The 16,616-nt window shown below is 43.1% G+C and overlaps 1 protein-coding gene across 1 annotated transcript in view; it reads right to left on the bottom strand.

Annotated features, from left to right (window-relative positions):
• Positions 1 to 16,616, bottom strand: part of Itpr1 (inositol 1,4,5-trisphosphate receptor type 1) — a 329,142-nt gene that overhangs the window by 47,637 nt on the left and 264,889 nt on the right. The window contains exons 49-53 of the mRNA XM_063260287.1: positions 14,511 to 14,606; positions 11,721 to 11,843; positions 10,634 to 10,738; positions 7,037 to 7,229; positions 547 to 669 (exon numbers count right to left, since the gene is read on the bottom strand). Of these exons, the coding sequence (XP_063116357.1) occupies positions 547 to 669; positions 7,037 to 7,229; positions 10,634 to 10,738; positions 11,721 to 11,843; positions 14,511 to 14,606 (640 nt within the window). The remainder of the gene's footprint in view (positions 1 to 546; positions 670 to 7,036; positions 7,230 to 10,633; positions 10,739 to 11,720; positions 11,844 to 14,510; positions 14,607 to 16,616) is intronic.

Here is a 16,616-nt window from a genome sequence, read left to right as displayed (position 1 = left end):
GGTGGGTGGGGGAAATCCGTGAACAACACAGGCAATTCTAAACAGACTGAACACTCAAGGATGTTCAATCTGCAGACATTCAGATCTTGCCTCCCCTCTGACCTCTGACAAAAGAAAAAATATTCCTGAGATACTTTGCAAAGTCTTTAGTCTAGAAGTATATACAACATCCAGAGCATCCATATATCTATGAGTTGGAGTTAATTCTGCCACTAATTAGCAGTGTGACTCTGGCTCAGTCTCTCAACTTCTTTGACACACAGTTTCCCAATACACACAACAAAACAAAGCGACAGGGAATTTCTCATAAGCCTGACAGTTTTTCTTTCTTGCTTGGTTAAAAAATATGTATTGATAGAAAACCAAAATTATTTTAAGTTAGATTTAAAACTAAATCTCAGTGAAAGGTATAACGTTATCATGTCTGATAATGGATAACTGGGATCCTAAATATGGCACTGCTATTTCCAGGGACAGTGGTTCAGATGCCAGTTATAGCCTTGCTGCTGCATCTAGCTGTTTTCTTGAAATGAGAGATTGTGGTACCTCCTCGCACTCCTTTAAATGGGTAGAAAAACGCCACGAGTAGATTCATCAGGACAGCCAGGTTAAAGGAAATGCTGCTCCAGAAGGACATGTTGCGGGCACACCAGTACAGGACAGGCTGGGCTGTGGAAACAAGAGCAGAGCCGTGTGAGCGCGGAGACCATGTGTCACAGCACTGGAATCCAGCAGGGACCGTGCTCCTGCTTGGCCCCTACAAGTTCCCTTTTGTTCTGGGTTTTCACAACAACAGTAAAAACGATCATTTGTTTGGAATTTGGCACATACATTGGTTCATTTCTGTTTGGAACAGAAGACGCACTGGGGGACAAGGAAGAGAAGGACAAAAGTTGGAACATCTAAAATCCCTGCATGCCCCCGTCAATGCCACCAGTTATCGAATCTGAGGGTTACTCAGAGTTCACACACTGAGTTCCCGGTCCCCCCAGAGCCCCGGGACCAGATGATGCTCAGACCCAAGAATTCAGTGAGCTTTTGAGAAATGTCAGGGAGACACAACAATCAGATTTCGACAAGCCGGGCCTCAGACTAGGACTGATGGCATTCCCACATTCCTCCCTGACTCAAAATGTTCCACTCACTGGTGCCCAAAAGCAAGACCATAGTTTCTCGCCCAACATCAAGTCTCTTGAAATGAGAGATTCTGGTACCTCCTCGCATTCCTTTAAATGGGTAGAAAAACGCCAGGAGTAGATTCATCAGTATAGCAGGTTAAAGGAAATGCTGCTCCAGCATGGTATGTTGCGGGCACACCAGTACAGAATGGGCTGGGCTGTGGAAATTCTGACAGTCACGCTCAGGAGCGGGGAACTAGGAGTACAAGTGGCTGACTGGGTGGTCAGCAATGGAGTTCACCTTTCCAAAGGCTCTAGGTGAGACAGAATGTGGTACCAGAACATCACAAATGGTGTAAGCCAGCACCATTTTCAAAAGGAGTGCTCATTCTCAAATCTGAATGATACATGATCGTTCTAATAGTCTTCAATTAGCATGACAAGAGACACTTTCGAGATCTCCACCTTCTTAACTCATTGTTTTCCACAGGGGATGCCCTACTGACCAGGCATCCTTGTTTTTGGAGCAACAAACCTCTAGCTTCACTGGGATACACCACTGCTTCCTTTTCTTCTGAACTTTTTCAGTGGTGCCTTACACTTGTGATGATGCCCAAAAATAGCTACAGTGGTAATAACTTCAATGTCTACACCACAGGTGGTTTCCAAAAAAACTCATATTCAACATATCCCCATTCACCCATCCCAGAGAAAAGCATGGATCTTGGCATGTATTTTTTCCCCAGTGAAGTCATCATTTAACTTTAGGACACTAGCCAATGACAAATTCAATGGTCCTCTAGTGATGCTTGTAGTAGCAGCCAAGTCTTTGGAAGCACCCATCCAAACAAGGTTATGGTACAATTTAATAGACGCTTGGGTAATTTAATAATTGCTCATATCATGTTTGTTCTTGGTAACAGGCAACATTTCCAAACTGTACAGCTGTACAGTTAAGAGTGACGGTCTAGTCTAAAATTCCTCATTTTCATAAAGGAAGAAAAGTGAGGCCTGGCAATTGGCAGACACTGTGGCAATCTCATTTCCTGAGATAAGGCTTCTCTGTGGCGATGGAGCCAAAGATAAGTGGCTTGTGTGACCATTCAATAGAATGGCTGACCAGTGTGCAGTTGAATGTCAGGTAACATTTTACTTTTTTTGGTAAGTAATTGCTGAAACAAATTTAGGTGAGAAATCATCTGCTCTGGAAACAACATCTGTTGATGACTGTTTTGGGATTGAAGCCCATTTCTGACATGACACAGGAAATCTCCAGAAGAGCACGGGAGAGACAAGTGGCAAAGTGTTGATAACAAATGAAACCAAGGGATAGCTACATAAGACTTCACAGTATGTGCTCCATACTCATGTACATATGTACTGAAAACTCAAAAGAAGTTGGGAAGAATAAAAGGAGCTGGTAAAAATCAGCAATGGTCTGTGCAAGTCAGCACCATTTTCAAAGGGAGTGCTCACTCTCAAATCTGAACGATACATGATTGTTCTAATAGTCTTCAACTAGGGCCAGCAGTTCACACGAAAACTATTTTTATAAAGTTAGAGTTCTATCTATTTACGTTGTGCTATTCATTTGAATCTGAGCAAACCTCAGTCCATTAAGTCAAATGGGTATTTACTCAAGCACAAGACGACACTTAGGAATCTACTTGCTATGCAGTGTCTTTCATTTCCTGTGACAAAGGAAACTGTCCCATTCACTTTTTCAGACTTTTCTCCCACTGCCATTCCCCATACATTCTGCCTCTGCATCCAGTCAAGTGGTAGGCCCTGAACACATGCTGTGCCTTCTGGCCTCTGAGCACTTCCTCTGTAGCAACTGAAAAACATGTCCACGTAGTCTTTGATACTCCTCCCTTCAAAGGGTGAAGCGTCATTCTCTTCCTCTTGAATGTGGGCTGCACCAGCAACTTGCTTCTAACAAACTGAATGCACTACAAACTGGTGCTGTGTGACTGCCAAGAGGAGGTCATAAAAGGCACTGCCGCTTCCTCCTTGCTCTCTCTTTCTTCAGTCATTTGCTCGGAGGAAAACAACTGCTGTGTCATGAAGATACTCAAGCAAATCCACGGAGAGGTACAGGTAAAGAGAATCAGAGGTTCCTGCCCACAGCCATGTGACACAGCTAAGAAGTGGGTCCCTTGGGTCCAGGCCAGCATTCAGATGACGGGAAGCCTGGCTGGCATCTCAGCTGCAACCCAATGAAAGACTCTGAAGTGGAACCATCCACTTAAGCCATTCCCAAATTCCTGACTCCAAAAAACAGTGAGAAAACAAATATTCGTTGTTTTAAGCCACTAAGTTCTGGAGATTAATTTGTGACACAGTGTCAGAAAGCAACTAATTTATCTGATAGCAAAATAATATCCACTCCTAAAGTTCTCATCCCAATTCTCAGGGCTTAGGAATGTGTTTATCTTACAGGGAAAGGAGGACTAAGTGAAGTGAGGAGGTGAGAGACTCCGAGTCAGTGATGCTGCATGAGAAATGTTCTATGGACCTTGCTGGCTTGGTGCGTGGAGGATGAGCCAAGAGCCCAGGAATGCAGGCAGTCTCAAGAAGCATGCAAAGGCTGAAGCACTTTCCATGGACACCCTCTCTCAGCCCAGGGAGACCTTTCAGTCTTCTTAACTCCAGAACTGTTACGGTCATACATATGTGGTTATAAGCTTCAGTGATGTGCTAATTTGTTACATGAGCATAAGGAAACTGGTACACATTTTCTTGCCCCCATCTCTCAATGTGCATCTATTCAAGTTTTACTGACCCTCCTGGATGCTATTTCTGTCCCACCTTTTCTCTGAAGTCTTCCTTTCTCATACTTCCACAACCTACTATTGCTTGATTATAGGCCTCATCATAATCAGCTTGGGACTGACTATGATGGCTGCCCCTTCAGATGAGCAGCTCAAGTAGGAAGGAGTCATAGTTTTCACACTGTTGTACTCCCCATTATACCCTACAGTGCATTTTCTACTCATGAGAGCTAGAATTTGGCGGATCAATGTACCTGCCACATTCCAGAAAAAAAGGTAGAGTGCCAACATCTCAGATAGATAAAACAATTTAAGTAACCATACCTAGGGCACCTCTTGGTAACATTCTTTCCTAGTTGTTTTTTTGTTTTGTTTTGTGTCCTTATGAGACACGGTCTTGCTATGTAGTTTAGACTGGCCCTAAGCTCCCTTTGTAGCCCAGGTTGGTCTCAAACTTGCAATGATCCTCCAGCCTCAGCCTTCTGAGTGCTGAGACTGTAGGCATGCACTACCACGCCTGGCTCCCTGGTGGCCTATTTTAAAGAAAATGGACTTTGCGGGATGACATGGACTTTATCGGTACTTGCATAAGCAGAATTTCCCAGTTCAAGTCTCATGAATGTAATAACTGTAAGGGAAAACACCGTGCAACAAAGTCATCATATGTAACTCCACCTCACTGTCTGCTAGTTCTCACAGCCCAGGGTCTTCACTTCACCAGTCATAATCTTCAGGCTCAAAAGATGGCAGAATAAAGAAGGCAGACAGAAAGAGGATATGAATGCACAAAGATGTGTGTGTGTGTGTGTGTGTGTGTGTGTGTGTGTGTGTACACATACAGGTACATATGCATGTGGATGTGTGTTATGGAAGGAAAGCATGGGTCAGGGATTCTAGAAAGCAAAGCAACTTAGTTTTTAATTTCTGTAGAAGAAAATACTTGGCAACATCAGGGTCAGATGGATCTCTCTTAACCTCTCTTAACCTAGGTACAGGATTCCCAAAACACCCATGATCTTCAGTGATACACTTGGGAAAAGATAAAGCAGCTACATGAATAAGCCAGAAAAATATTTTCTCAGACTTATTAGGAAAAAAAAGCAATTTAGAAGGAGAAAATATGTTTTAATGCCCTTAACTAATGAGTATATTTCTTTCCTAAATATGCAAGTCATGCTTAATTCAGTTATTTTCAATTTCTCTCTTACCAGCAAATAGCTTTGAAGCCAATTAAAATCTTTCAGCTGATAACTATGTTTGAGCTTCGTGGAAACAAAAACTTTTTTGAAAACAGAAAGTAACACATAAGGGAAGGCAGGAGCTATAATGCATTATAAATCTTGCATAATTACATGGCTAACTCAAGAAAAGTTGTATTCATGAGGTTATCTCAGAAAGCAGGGTCACCAGCCTGGGGCATAGAGCTAGCAAGTGTCAGAAGTAGAATAGCACTGATATTCCCGCTCCTTTGGGATAGGTTCCCCCTACCATCCCATGCTGCGTTAGCCTCTCAGAAAGAGGCATAAGGAGACACTTGCCAGAAAAGGTAAAAAATCTGTTGGTTCATCAGCCTTTGACAGCCTATTAAATGTGTATGTCATATGTGTGTCTGATAACACAATTCTGAGAGAAAAAATATATCTGACCTGTCTCAGTAGACACATACTGTATACTGATAAAAGTTAAAACTGACATCAGTTAGTTTATGATTATCCCCTAAAGCCACAATTACAAAATAGCCCAGCAAGAGACAAAAGCAACAAACAAGCAGTCTTCCCTTCTCTGTAAGATAAACACTGAAAATATGAGTATGGGCGGGGTGAGGTCTGCCTCCTTTTGGTTAGGGTAGTGGGGTAATCTTTTTTCCCTCTACTGCACTAGCATGGTGCTGTAGGGATTCCAGTGTTCACAGCAACGCCCGAGTTGAAAGTCTTAAGGAACCCAAAGCGGTATGGATGTGAAGATACACTGACCTTGGGTAGAGTCACACATTACTGAGGTCTGTACCTCAAGGTCAGTAATCCTCAAGGAGGATGTGTGTGATGCCCTGCTGAAGGTCTATATTCCCTCTGCAAGACATGAAACATGAATCTTCTGCAGGATAGATTTGGCCCAGCAATATATTCAGAATGGTCTGAAGATGCTCCTTGGAGATGGGTGCAAACAAAGTGAGGATACAGGTGTTGGAAATAGGGCCTTTGGGAGCCCCACTGGGGGTGTGCACAGTCCTCTCTGCCACTCGTAAATCTAGGGATGCAGTGAGGTAAGGAGAAAAGCAAGGAAAAGACACAGGGTAAGCGAGGCAGGTCTGGTCTTGCTCAGATCGACAGGGATCAGGTAGAGGATAAAATCTCTCAGATACTGTCCTCAACACAGTGCTACCCTCGCCCTATCGGCAGCCCACAGAAAGAGCCTAAAAGATCACAGCTATACGTGAACTCAAGAGTTTCTGACCAACAGACTGAAGTGAAGCAGGATCCTTTTTAAGTTCGTTACAGCAGCTAGTGCCAAGCGTACTTTTGGTGCTGAAGGATCACATTAAAACCCTAATGAAAACCAGCAACAGAGAAGCCCTCTGGGGAAGCCTTATAAACATGTCTTAGACAAGTAATTTTTCAACCTGATTTGGATGGGTTCCTCAGCAAGACTCACTGGTGAACAACAATGCATCTTACGAGGCAAATGATTCCAGCACCCGTAAAATGACTGAGCGTCAAACCCGTGCTGCTCTGTAATAGGGAAAGCACCAGTGTCTCCAAAGCAGGTGTGCTAGTAAATGAGCAATCACACTAGTTGCATTTCCTGCCCAAGTCAACCATCCTGTGAGCTCAAAGACCTGCCCCCCACCTTGATTTTCTATATGAAGATACCAAAAAAGGCATCCTAACTTACAGAGTTCACAGTCAATCAAGTAAGTGCTGCATGAAAGAAACCTTTTTTTCAATGAAGTGGCTACCTCTGGGGAGGGGGTTTATCAACTACTCAAGTAGTACTGCACGTTGGGGTTCCTGGTAGTCACAGGTGCAAAGCATCACCAATTACACCCACAATGCTTCTGCTCAGGGGGGAATGCACCACAAAGCTCAGATTCATGAAAACCCAGAACTCTGATCTCTGTAGCACTGTCAGGATGCTGTGGCCTACCTCGCAGCTTCTTCTGCCAGTTCATTTCATTGAAGAGGTCTTCAGAGCGCAGGAAGAAGTCGTTGATTTTGCTCCCTTGCTCATCCCTCTCTGTAGTATAATATATTCGTAATTTTGATTCCTTGGTTAGAAATTCACATATGCTGGGCACAGGGAAGACAATCTGTTCCATTGTTCGGTCTAATCTGACAATCTAGGCAGAAAAATGGGCAAAGTTAAGCAGGTCTTCAAAATCATTCATGAAACCTATTTGTTATTAGCCCCAGACTTGGCACTTAAGACTTGGAATGATACAAATTTCTCTGACTTTATATCTGGGCTAATGTGTCTCAGATTTATAAAAAACAAAACAAAACAAAACATAGTTTTAGGGAGTCTGTGGTGTTAGACTCCATTCATCTGAATGTAATCAACTTTTATCTGGAACAATTCACACTGTGTTTTGGACACTTTCAGATGAGGCTGGCACTGTCCAATAGAATTTTCTGTACCAATGGGGCAGTTCGAGTCCCATGCACCCATGGAGCATTATGTGATTCATGCAACTGAGGAACAACACATGCTTGATTTTATTCAATTTTAACTTAAAAAGCTTTGTACAGCCAGTGTCTATCACACTGGATACTGTAACGTGAAGCCATAGTGGAAACCACCTAAGATCTTTTCTCAGGGAGAGAAATTGGGTTATTTTCCCTAGATGGAAACTTTATGAAGAGACCTTTGATTTACATTCAATTACTGATCTCCTACCTTTTATTTCTCATAGCATCTAAAATGTAGGACCTATGAACTAATAGGCCCATTGACTCCAGAATGGCCTTATTGTTCTTTAAAGTAGCTTTGTTGGGCTCTGCTCAGTTCCCAGAGAGGAGTAGTCTAGTCTATATAGTTTAGTCTAGGGTACTTGGCTGAGTTACAGACCTAGGGGTAGTCCAAAAGGGGCACGGGCTGCATGCAATGTATCACAGGCACAGCCACAGCCTATCTTTATTCTTTCTCTCCAGAAACTGGAAAAGTCATATGAGGCTGAGGGCCAGGGGCCTCTACAAGCAGGGCTGGTTCAACTCAACACCTTTATTCCCTGATGCAGCAAGAGAAGTGACTCAGGATACATTGCTGTGGGAAACTAAATTGTGGGGTGGTGGTATTTAGATTAGTGGCTTGCAAATGTAGTAGGGGTGCATGTTTTAAGAGGTTTCATCATTATTCTGATGCTGGTATATAATCTAACTAATTCAACACTGGAAGGCTGGTGTGGGATCAGCATAACTAAAACTTGCCCGTGACACAGCTCTGTAGGTGACACAGGCTCGGAGACCAATTCTCCTCACCTGCCATCAAGGATCCTGCCTGTGTCACACAGCCAGGCTGGCAGAGATGAGTCCTCCTTTCCAGTGAAGGCTCACAGGCAGAGATGTGTCTCTGGGTTTTGGAGGAAAGAGTGAGGAGGCTTTGGGACAAGAGCTGCACTGGCTACCCAGGCTGGTTACCCACACTGACTCCCAGAGTGAAGACTCTGGGGTTGTAAGGAAGGAAGCTACAGTGTGACCGGACTCTACACAGACAACCGCTCAGAAACCTGAAGAGACAGGGTTGGGTATTGGCTAAGAACAGGACTCGGGGGCCAAGGATACCTGTCCATTTCTCTGTCACTAAAGACCTCTTCTATCGTTCTTAGAAGCAAAGGTAAGGAAAACATACTCTAGTACTTCTCCCGCCTCTAATGGGCAAGGTGACCTTATTCATACTTTTTAACCTGATCAGGCTTTAGTCTTCTTCCTAGGTGATTCCCAAGGTTTTCTCCTCCTCTGACATTGTTGATACATTTTGTCAACTTGAGAAGTTTAGAAGTTTAACTGAGAGACTTAGCAGGGAGCCAGGAATCCTTATTTTATAAATACCCTCATCCTGTGTAAAAGGATAGCACAGAGATTTTGTGAATGCTACAGCCACTGTGGAGTGGGCAGGAGCAGGGGCACCTGTGTACCATATAAGGGAGAAAACGAGGCTTGCTTCCCCCTATTTTGCTCTGGCTGCTTCCTTGAAGTGTTGCTCCAATGCCATGCCACCCTGCCTTGCAGCCAGCTGATTATGGACTGAAACTTGCAAAAATTGTAAGCTACCTTTCCTTCCTTCATTTTGGGCATCAGGTATTTTGTCTCACAAGCAGAGTAATGTAACCAAGACAGTTATTCTATATCACCAAAATCTAAAGTGAATCTTCTAATCTTGAAAAATCTCCATCCTGAACATATACATTGCCCAAAGAAGTCTGTGGGGGCTTTCAAAATCTTTGTTTCAACATTGATCTTTGTTGTTTCCTCATTAGCAAAACACAGTACACTCTCCCTTAACTCCTAGAGCCTGGACATAGAGCTGATGCTCTCTCAGACACTAAGCAAATGCAGGTGACATAAAATATACCCATGAGCTCAGGAGTGAGCACACAGCAGTTAAAACTTCATTTTGGCCACTGAAAGCTGGACAAGTGACACAATCTCTGTGAACATTTTATTGCCCAGGTTCTCCATTTTTAAAATGTCTACTTCACAGACTTTTGCTTTGCACTGTTTAAAACAGAGCTGATCACAGTGCTCCTCTGGGTGGAACCTGCAATGGTTCTGTGTCACTGGGAGGGTGAAGTCTGTATCTCTTCCCAGCATGAGGCCCAAGCTGTGCACAATCTGGGTAGACTCGTCTCCTTCCTGGGGAGACCACGTTTCTCCCTCTGGCTCGCTCAGTTCCAGTCACAGATCTTTCTCTAGCTCCCCCCTCTCCAAGTCTGAAAAGCTCCTTCCACCCTACCTGGTGTCTCCCTGCTTTATACCTGTGTGAAGACTGGGATTTCTTTAGAACAGGCCCTCTGGACCACTACAACTTATAGCAGGTCCCTCTGCTGGACTTTTTTATAATGCCACCCACTCATCCTGGTGAGTTGGTGAAAACCTGCAATGAATAAGATGTATTTATGTGTATACTACTAATTCTATTAGTTCTTAGAAAAGAACAGTTAATACTGATATGACTAGATCAGTTTTGCATGTCTGTATGTGGTAATCTAAGCAACTCTTTTGAAAATAACAATATGCAATATAACAACCTTTGTTAAATTCCTACCATCTTGTTTTGAAGGCCTATATTGTTATTGTTTTGGGTTTATTTGTTGTTGTTGTTTGGTTTGGTACCGGGGATTGAACTCACAACCTCATTCTTGCTAAGCAGGCACTTATGCCCTGGGCTAAATCTTTGGCCCTGTTTTGTTTTGTTTTTTAAATTGTTGTTGTCTCATTTATTGTTTTTCTTTTCTGTATTTTTCTCTCTAAAACAAAAAATAAATAAATGATACATTTATGTGAATTTGCCCAGTTTTTGCCTTGCTACCAAGCTTCAAGCACAAATCATGACTGTCTTGGTCAATGCTGAATATTTACCACTTAATGCAAGACCTAGTATATAGTAGGTGCTCACATTTTTATTTCTCAGATAAATGAATGCATGACAGCCCTGGTACAACACAGCCCACACTGAAGGCCTCAATACTGAAGGCCTGTGTGTTGAAGCCTTGGCTCTTCTGTGCTCTGAGCTACTTGCTTTTACCTCAATCTGGGCTGTGTGCTTGGCATAGAATTCCAGAGCTTCATCACCATCCACTTGGCCACCAGGTTTCAACATGGTTTGGAGTTCTTTGTTATGCCGAGCCAGCTAGAACACAAGTACAGAAATATAAGAGGTCAACATCTCTTTGCAACACGAGGACAGAAGCTTCTTTCTGAGTTTTAAAAATGCATAATAACCAGCAGCAAGCTGAAATGCAAAGGTGCCAGGAGGCCTGCTACCTTCCATCCAGGGGTGCTTTACACAGAGGCTATTTTGGGAGCTTGGGAGAAAAAAATAATGAGCACATGGTCTCTTTCTCCTGATTTCTTTAGGTAGGAGGTAAGTAGGGTTTTCTGAATAGCCCCAGGAAGCCTACATCTGGAATGTCCAGAAGCTCTTTCAGAGGCTAGATACTAGTCATCAGGGAGATGCAAGGAGACTGATATGTGTCTGAAGGGTAGGGGACCTGCAGCCAGCTCCATACTGTGACTTTGATACCCAGGTGCTCTACTCAAGGGGTGAAAGGGACAGGAAACATAGCCTCCACCTGAGTTATAATCTTCCCATAACCACCACAAAACTCAAGGCATATCAGCATCCAAAAAGTGGAAGTATCTCCAGAAACTCAGCTATTTAGGAAAGAGATAAAAAGTATTTTGATGTAAGGACATGAACTACCACCAAATCTCCAAAAGACAGACAATAGGAAGTCATAATGACAAGTTCCCACAGATTTCCAAATGCCATAAGCAAGGAAGCTCAAGTTTATTTTTTTAGGTTTTAAGTGAGTCTCTTTAGTATCTGCAAAAAGCCTAAGACTCAAATGTCTTCAAAGTCATAAACCATCTAAGTGTCACACTGCTCAGGGGTGGATGCTTTTAAGAGGCATGGGGATTTCCAAGTATTTGACTCCACCACAATGGGAAATGGAAAAGTCCTGGAACTCAGCATCCTGCGTCAGGTTGCCAGATGCACCTGCAAGCTATATTCTCATCAGGACAGACAGTCCTAGGTGAAAGCCTTCAAGAAGCAACCTGCCTTCGGCTTGCAGGTAGCAGGGTGGGAATGAACTCAGGAGAGACAATACCTGGTGTGCTAGTATGTAGATGTTGTGCCCCACATTTCTGGGAGAGGCAGCTCCATCTTCACCATTTTCTCCATCCTCAAACTCTATTTCGCCTTGCATGTAGGCTTTCTTGATCACTTCCACCTACAAGAAGGGCCAAGAGAAATATCTGTCAAGGGAGAGCTACAAAGTTGAGCATGGTGGTACCTTCCTGTAATCCCAGCACTCTGAAAGGCTGAAGCAGGAGGACTGAGGGTTTGAACCCAGCCTAAGCAACTTAGTAAGACCTTGTCTCAACAGTTTAAAAAGAGCTGGAAATGTAGCTCAGTGCAAGGGCTCTGCTTTCAGTCTTCAGTATCAAAAACAAAACAAAACAATGCCAGGGGAACCTAGGAGACCCACAGAGAACTGGCATTCACAGCCTGGGCAGACACATTTCATCAAACTTAACACCTCTTCCTACAAGACTTGGACACAGCCTCAGAATCCTTCCTAACCCTGTTGCAAGCACCAGTCAACCTCTATTAACACGAGAAAGGAAACTCATTTACTCTACTGGGAGCAAGAAACATTCTGTGGTGGTTTATATCCTTCTACTTTAGAAAAGAAAAATGACGGTAAAAGCACCTTGAAAAGACAAAATGAATCAAATCAGGCTAAACACTAGACTTTTTCTCTCTTCACTTCTAAACCTCATCATTTCAAGAAAAACTAATGAGAAATCCATTAGATTTTAGGAAGAGCTGATGAAACTTTTTTCTGACTCAAAGTTTTCCTCTGGCCCAAAGCTCGCTCTACATGAAATTACAGCATAAACTAATAACATCCACTGAGCACTAGCTGTGTGCCAAGCACCATGCTTAATACTTTGTCATAGTATTTAGCTTTATTTCATGAGATATCAGAGATTCCCATATTTTACGGATAAAGAAATATACTCAGAGATAAAAGAACATTGCTAAAGTCCTAGTTAATGAGCTGGGGTTAAACTTAGCCATTACTTTTCATAACCGCAGGACTCTGCCCCTGAGGACCTGCACACTTGACTCATCTCACACTTCTAGCACTCTTCCTATGTCCTTTCTGTGTCTGTCCTACTGTTCTCCCTCACCCCAGCTACCTGAGAGCAGGGCCAGTCACACTGTGTCTGAATCCCTCCTCTAGTGCCCAGCACAATGTGCTGGGTAAAGAAGGATCTGGCCAGTATTTATTAAATGAACATTTAATAAGGATTTAGTTAATCGAATAGTAAGAACAAAATACCTTCACTCCCTAATTTATACTAAAAATTAACCATTTTCTTTGATGATTCAGAAGGCATTTCAGCCTCTTGCATTCCCACAAGGCCATTGTTTGGGACTATCTCTCATTGCCCAAGACCAAACATGGAGAGCCAGGCGTCTCCTGAGGAGCACCAGGTCAGGCACTGGATGCAACTTTGGACAGGAGACTTCTCTCTCTGAGCTTGTTTTCTTGCCAGTTTTTGTTACAAATTGAAGAAACAACATGTTACACAGAGTTTGGGGCCAGAATACACACACAGAGTTGTGCACACTTGCATGTACATGCATGCACGTGCCTTGCTATTTGGATTCTTAAGACCTTCTTTATTCCAGGAAAACTGACTGTTTCTATGAGCCAAAAGGATATTTTCTAACCACAAGGTGGCAACCCAGGAGTTGGAGGTAGTCACAGCACTACATATTGGCCTTTCCCTTATCCAGTAGAGGCCAGAGGAGCAACGGCACCTTCCTGACTGAGGTGAACAGAAATGGGGTCTTTGCAGTGATTCTAATCCCCCTAGTGCTTACAAAACCTAGGTTCTCCTGTCACCCCAATTACGTAAGTCGTTATGTAAACTCACACAGAGGACTCCCATCTCAGGCTGAGAACTCACTGTCTAACCTCAGAGATCAAAGAGCTGGGCTGCTGTTAACTTTATTTAAAGGGATATATAAAGGGACTTTGGTCTGGTCGCAAGTGCACACTGAGGTCACCAGGAGGCAGAAATGTTTTAATGCCCTCATTTAAGTATCAGTTACAGTTTGTTGCATGGGGGGAAAAGGTCCAAAGAGGGAGTTCTGCCTTCAACTCATGTCGTTGTCTCTAAACACCCCTCCCTCGCAGTTTGCAGCACCAACTATCAACCTGGATGTCACAGCCTAATGTGAATATCACCCCTTGAAAATAAACCAGATCATGTGATCTTTAAAGAAAGCAAAAACAGAACCAGAAAAAGCAAACCCAGCAACCAGAAAACATTCCTCTGTTCTCTCAACTACAGGCACCAAGAACAGATGTATATGCTTTGGCACTGAACAAAGATATGGCAAAAATCCTAGCAATGAATGAGGAATAAGAAGAAAAAGGGCCGACTACTTATCACGTCCCACACTCTGTGCTAAGGGCTAAAGACGTGACTTTCCTCACCTAATCTTTAAAACAACACTTTGGCCTACATAACATCTTTTTTTCTCAGCATCAGGAGAGGGCAGCTCAGAGAGGTCAAGTGACTGCCCAAGGCAACACAGCAAGAAGTGCAAAGCTAGGGAGCTGCACATACTGTCCTCCAAGAGGGAAAAAGAGAAGGGAGACTTTCGCGTGGAGTTTGTGCTCAAAGAGAGGGTAAAATACTACACATCCCATCATGCCTCTCTCCGCAGTAAAGGGTTGGATTCCATATTTTCTTTATACTTAAGATAAGGGCAATCTTTGAGAAAGCTCAAGTATGCAGATCCTCTACCCTCCTCCCACAAATATTGCTCTGATGTTCCTTGGTGCTACCGTCAGGGCGCCGGTTGCCCAACTCACCAGCTCCTTCGGTCTCATGTTGTAAAGAATCCTCTCAGCATTTTCACTGTCATGCCTGCTTTCCATGATGGCCAGGAGCAACTTTGAAGCATTGTTCTAATCAGAAAAACCAAGGGAGAGAAGTGACGAGGAGCCACTTGGGCCGATGCTCTCAATACACCTGCCCAGCTACATGGGTGCGGGCCCTGGCTAGACTATCAGCCATTCCACGCCATGGGTCAAGTGCATCACAGACTACTTAGGCCAGGCAGAGGATGTGCTGCTTCAGACCCCAGAAATACATGCATACAATGTGATTTGGGTCGAAGAGCTATACAAGTTAGCTAGCAGAAATTGGAAATGTAACACGGGTACTTATGGGTAGGGTCATTCCTTAGTACCCATGGAGGATTCGTTCCAGGACCCAACTGGTTCTAAAAGCCACAGATACTCAAGTCCTTCATACAAAATAGCAAAGTATTAGCATATAACCGACACACATCTTTCTGTATACTTTATCTCCAGATTATAGTAACAATAACATAAAAGGGCAATGTGAATAGTTATTGTAATACTGCATTGTTAAGTAACAATGACAAGAAAAATAGTCTGTACCTGTCCAGTAGAGACACAGTTCTTTCTGGGTATTTTTGATCTGGCAATTGGCTAAATCCCCAGATAGTGAACACTCAAGATACACTGCCTGACCATATGTTTTCACACTCAAGACGATGGTGTTGGGGAAGGCTCTACTGTGCAGACTCACACTGCATTATGTTCCTAGGGGCTGAGTTGGCACATTCTCTGCCTGGGTGGGTGTGCTCACACACAATGCTTCTACTCTTAAATCTTCTTACAACTTTCCTATCATCAGAACGTCTAGAGCTATGTTAGTACACCTGATACAAGTTAACAAAAATGACCCAAAGAAACACTATAGCCTGCCAAACCATAATTTCCCATTACATTAAAAATGTGCATGTGTTCACACCCTGTACTTCTTGGCTTGGTCTCATCCAGGACCCCTGAACCTGCAATAATTTGTATGTTTTCCTGTGTGAAGGCCTCCAAAGTCTGTGCGTATGTTTTGGCAGGCGGGAGGGAGGGGATCTTTTCCTTCCCCAAGTTTAGGTCAGAGCAGTGCAGTCACATTCATGTGTTATCACAGGGCAGACTGTTTCTACAATAACCCTCAAATGGCTGAGTGAGATGGAAATGTCACTGAAGTGCTCAGGAGCCTGTGAAAGTCTGAATCTGTTTTAGATGCTCGTTGTGTGCTTTCTGATAAATGGTAGCCAGGTATGTGTGTTTGAATGACATTCAAATCTAAAACAAAATTTGTCAGAAGTAGTTAAAACATAGGGGATGGGGATTTAGCTCAGCGGCATAAGTTCCTGCCTTGCAAGCAGGCAGTTGTGAGTTCGATCCCCAGTACCGATAAAAAGGAAAAAGACAAAAAAAAAAAAAAAAAAAAAAAGAAGTAGTAGTTAAAACAGAAAAGAAAAAAATTCTACTTAATCCATCAAATTAACAACTAAGTTTGAATTCTCAATTCTAAGTGCTAAAAGAAAAATAAAAATACCTGTGCTATTCTTCTGGGCTTCTCTGTTAACACCTTCCCCAAGGCCAATCTTTCCTATGACACTGTTCATGTAGTACCACAAATCAGATTTTTAGCTGAATCCTGCAGTTCTATGCTCTTTAATGATAGAGGTAAAGTGCTCACTGCTGCATATGGGTAAAGACAGAGGACAGATCTCTTCATGTACCAGTGTGGGAAGAGCGAAAGTGGCAATGTGTGCATGATGCTACCACATTCCCAAACACACTTCAGATACCAGCGTGGGTTGCAAGTTTACTTCTCAGAACTGAATTTTTGGATTCTTTGAGAACCTCTGGAACCCATAAATAAGGAGAGGGTTTTCTTCTTAAAGATCCAAGCTGCAAAGGCACTCTTGAAGTCACTACTTTCACACCATGAAGTTATTCTAGTATTTAGTCAGAGCCAAAAGCCAGGGGGGCTTCCTCTCAGGTATGTTAAGTCCTCCATTTTCACACAACTCCCAGAAACTTGTCAGGCACCTGCTGGCCCATTCTTTTCCAGTGTTAACAGTTTTCATTTTAAAT

The sequence above is a fragment of the Cavia porcellus genome, unplaced genomic scaffold, assembly GCF_034190915.1.
Source record: "Cavia porcellus strain 051 isolate PalLab524CR breed Dunkin Hartley unplaced genomic scaffold, mCavPor4.1 scaffold_13, whole genome shotgun sequence".
NCBI lineage: Eukaryota > Metazoa > Chordata > Mammalia > Rodentia > Caviidae > Cavia > Cavia porcellus.
This window is presented reverse-complemented; position numbering and strand designations above follow the sequence as displayed.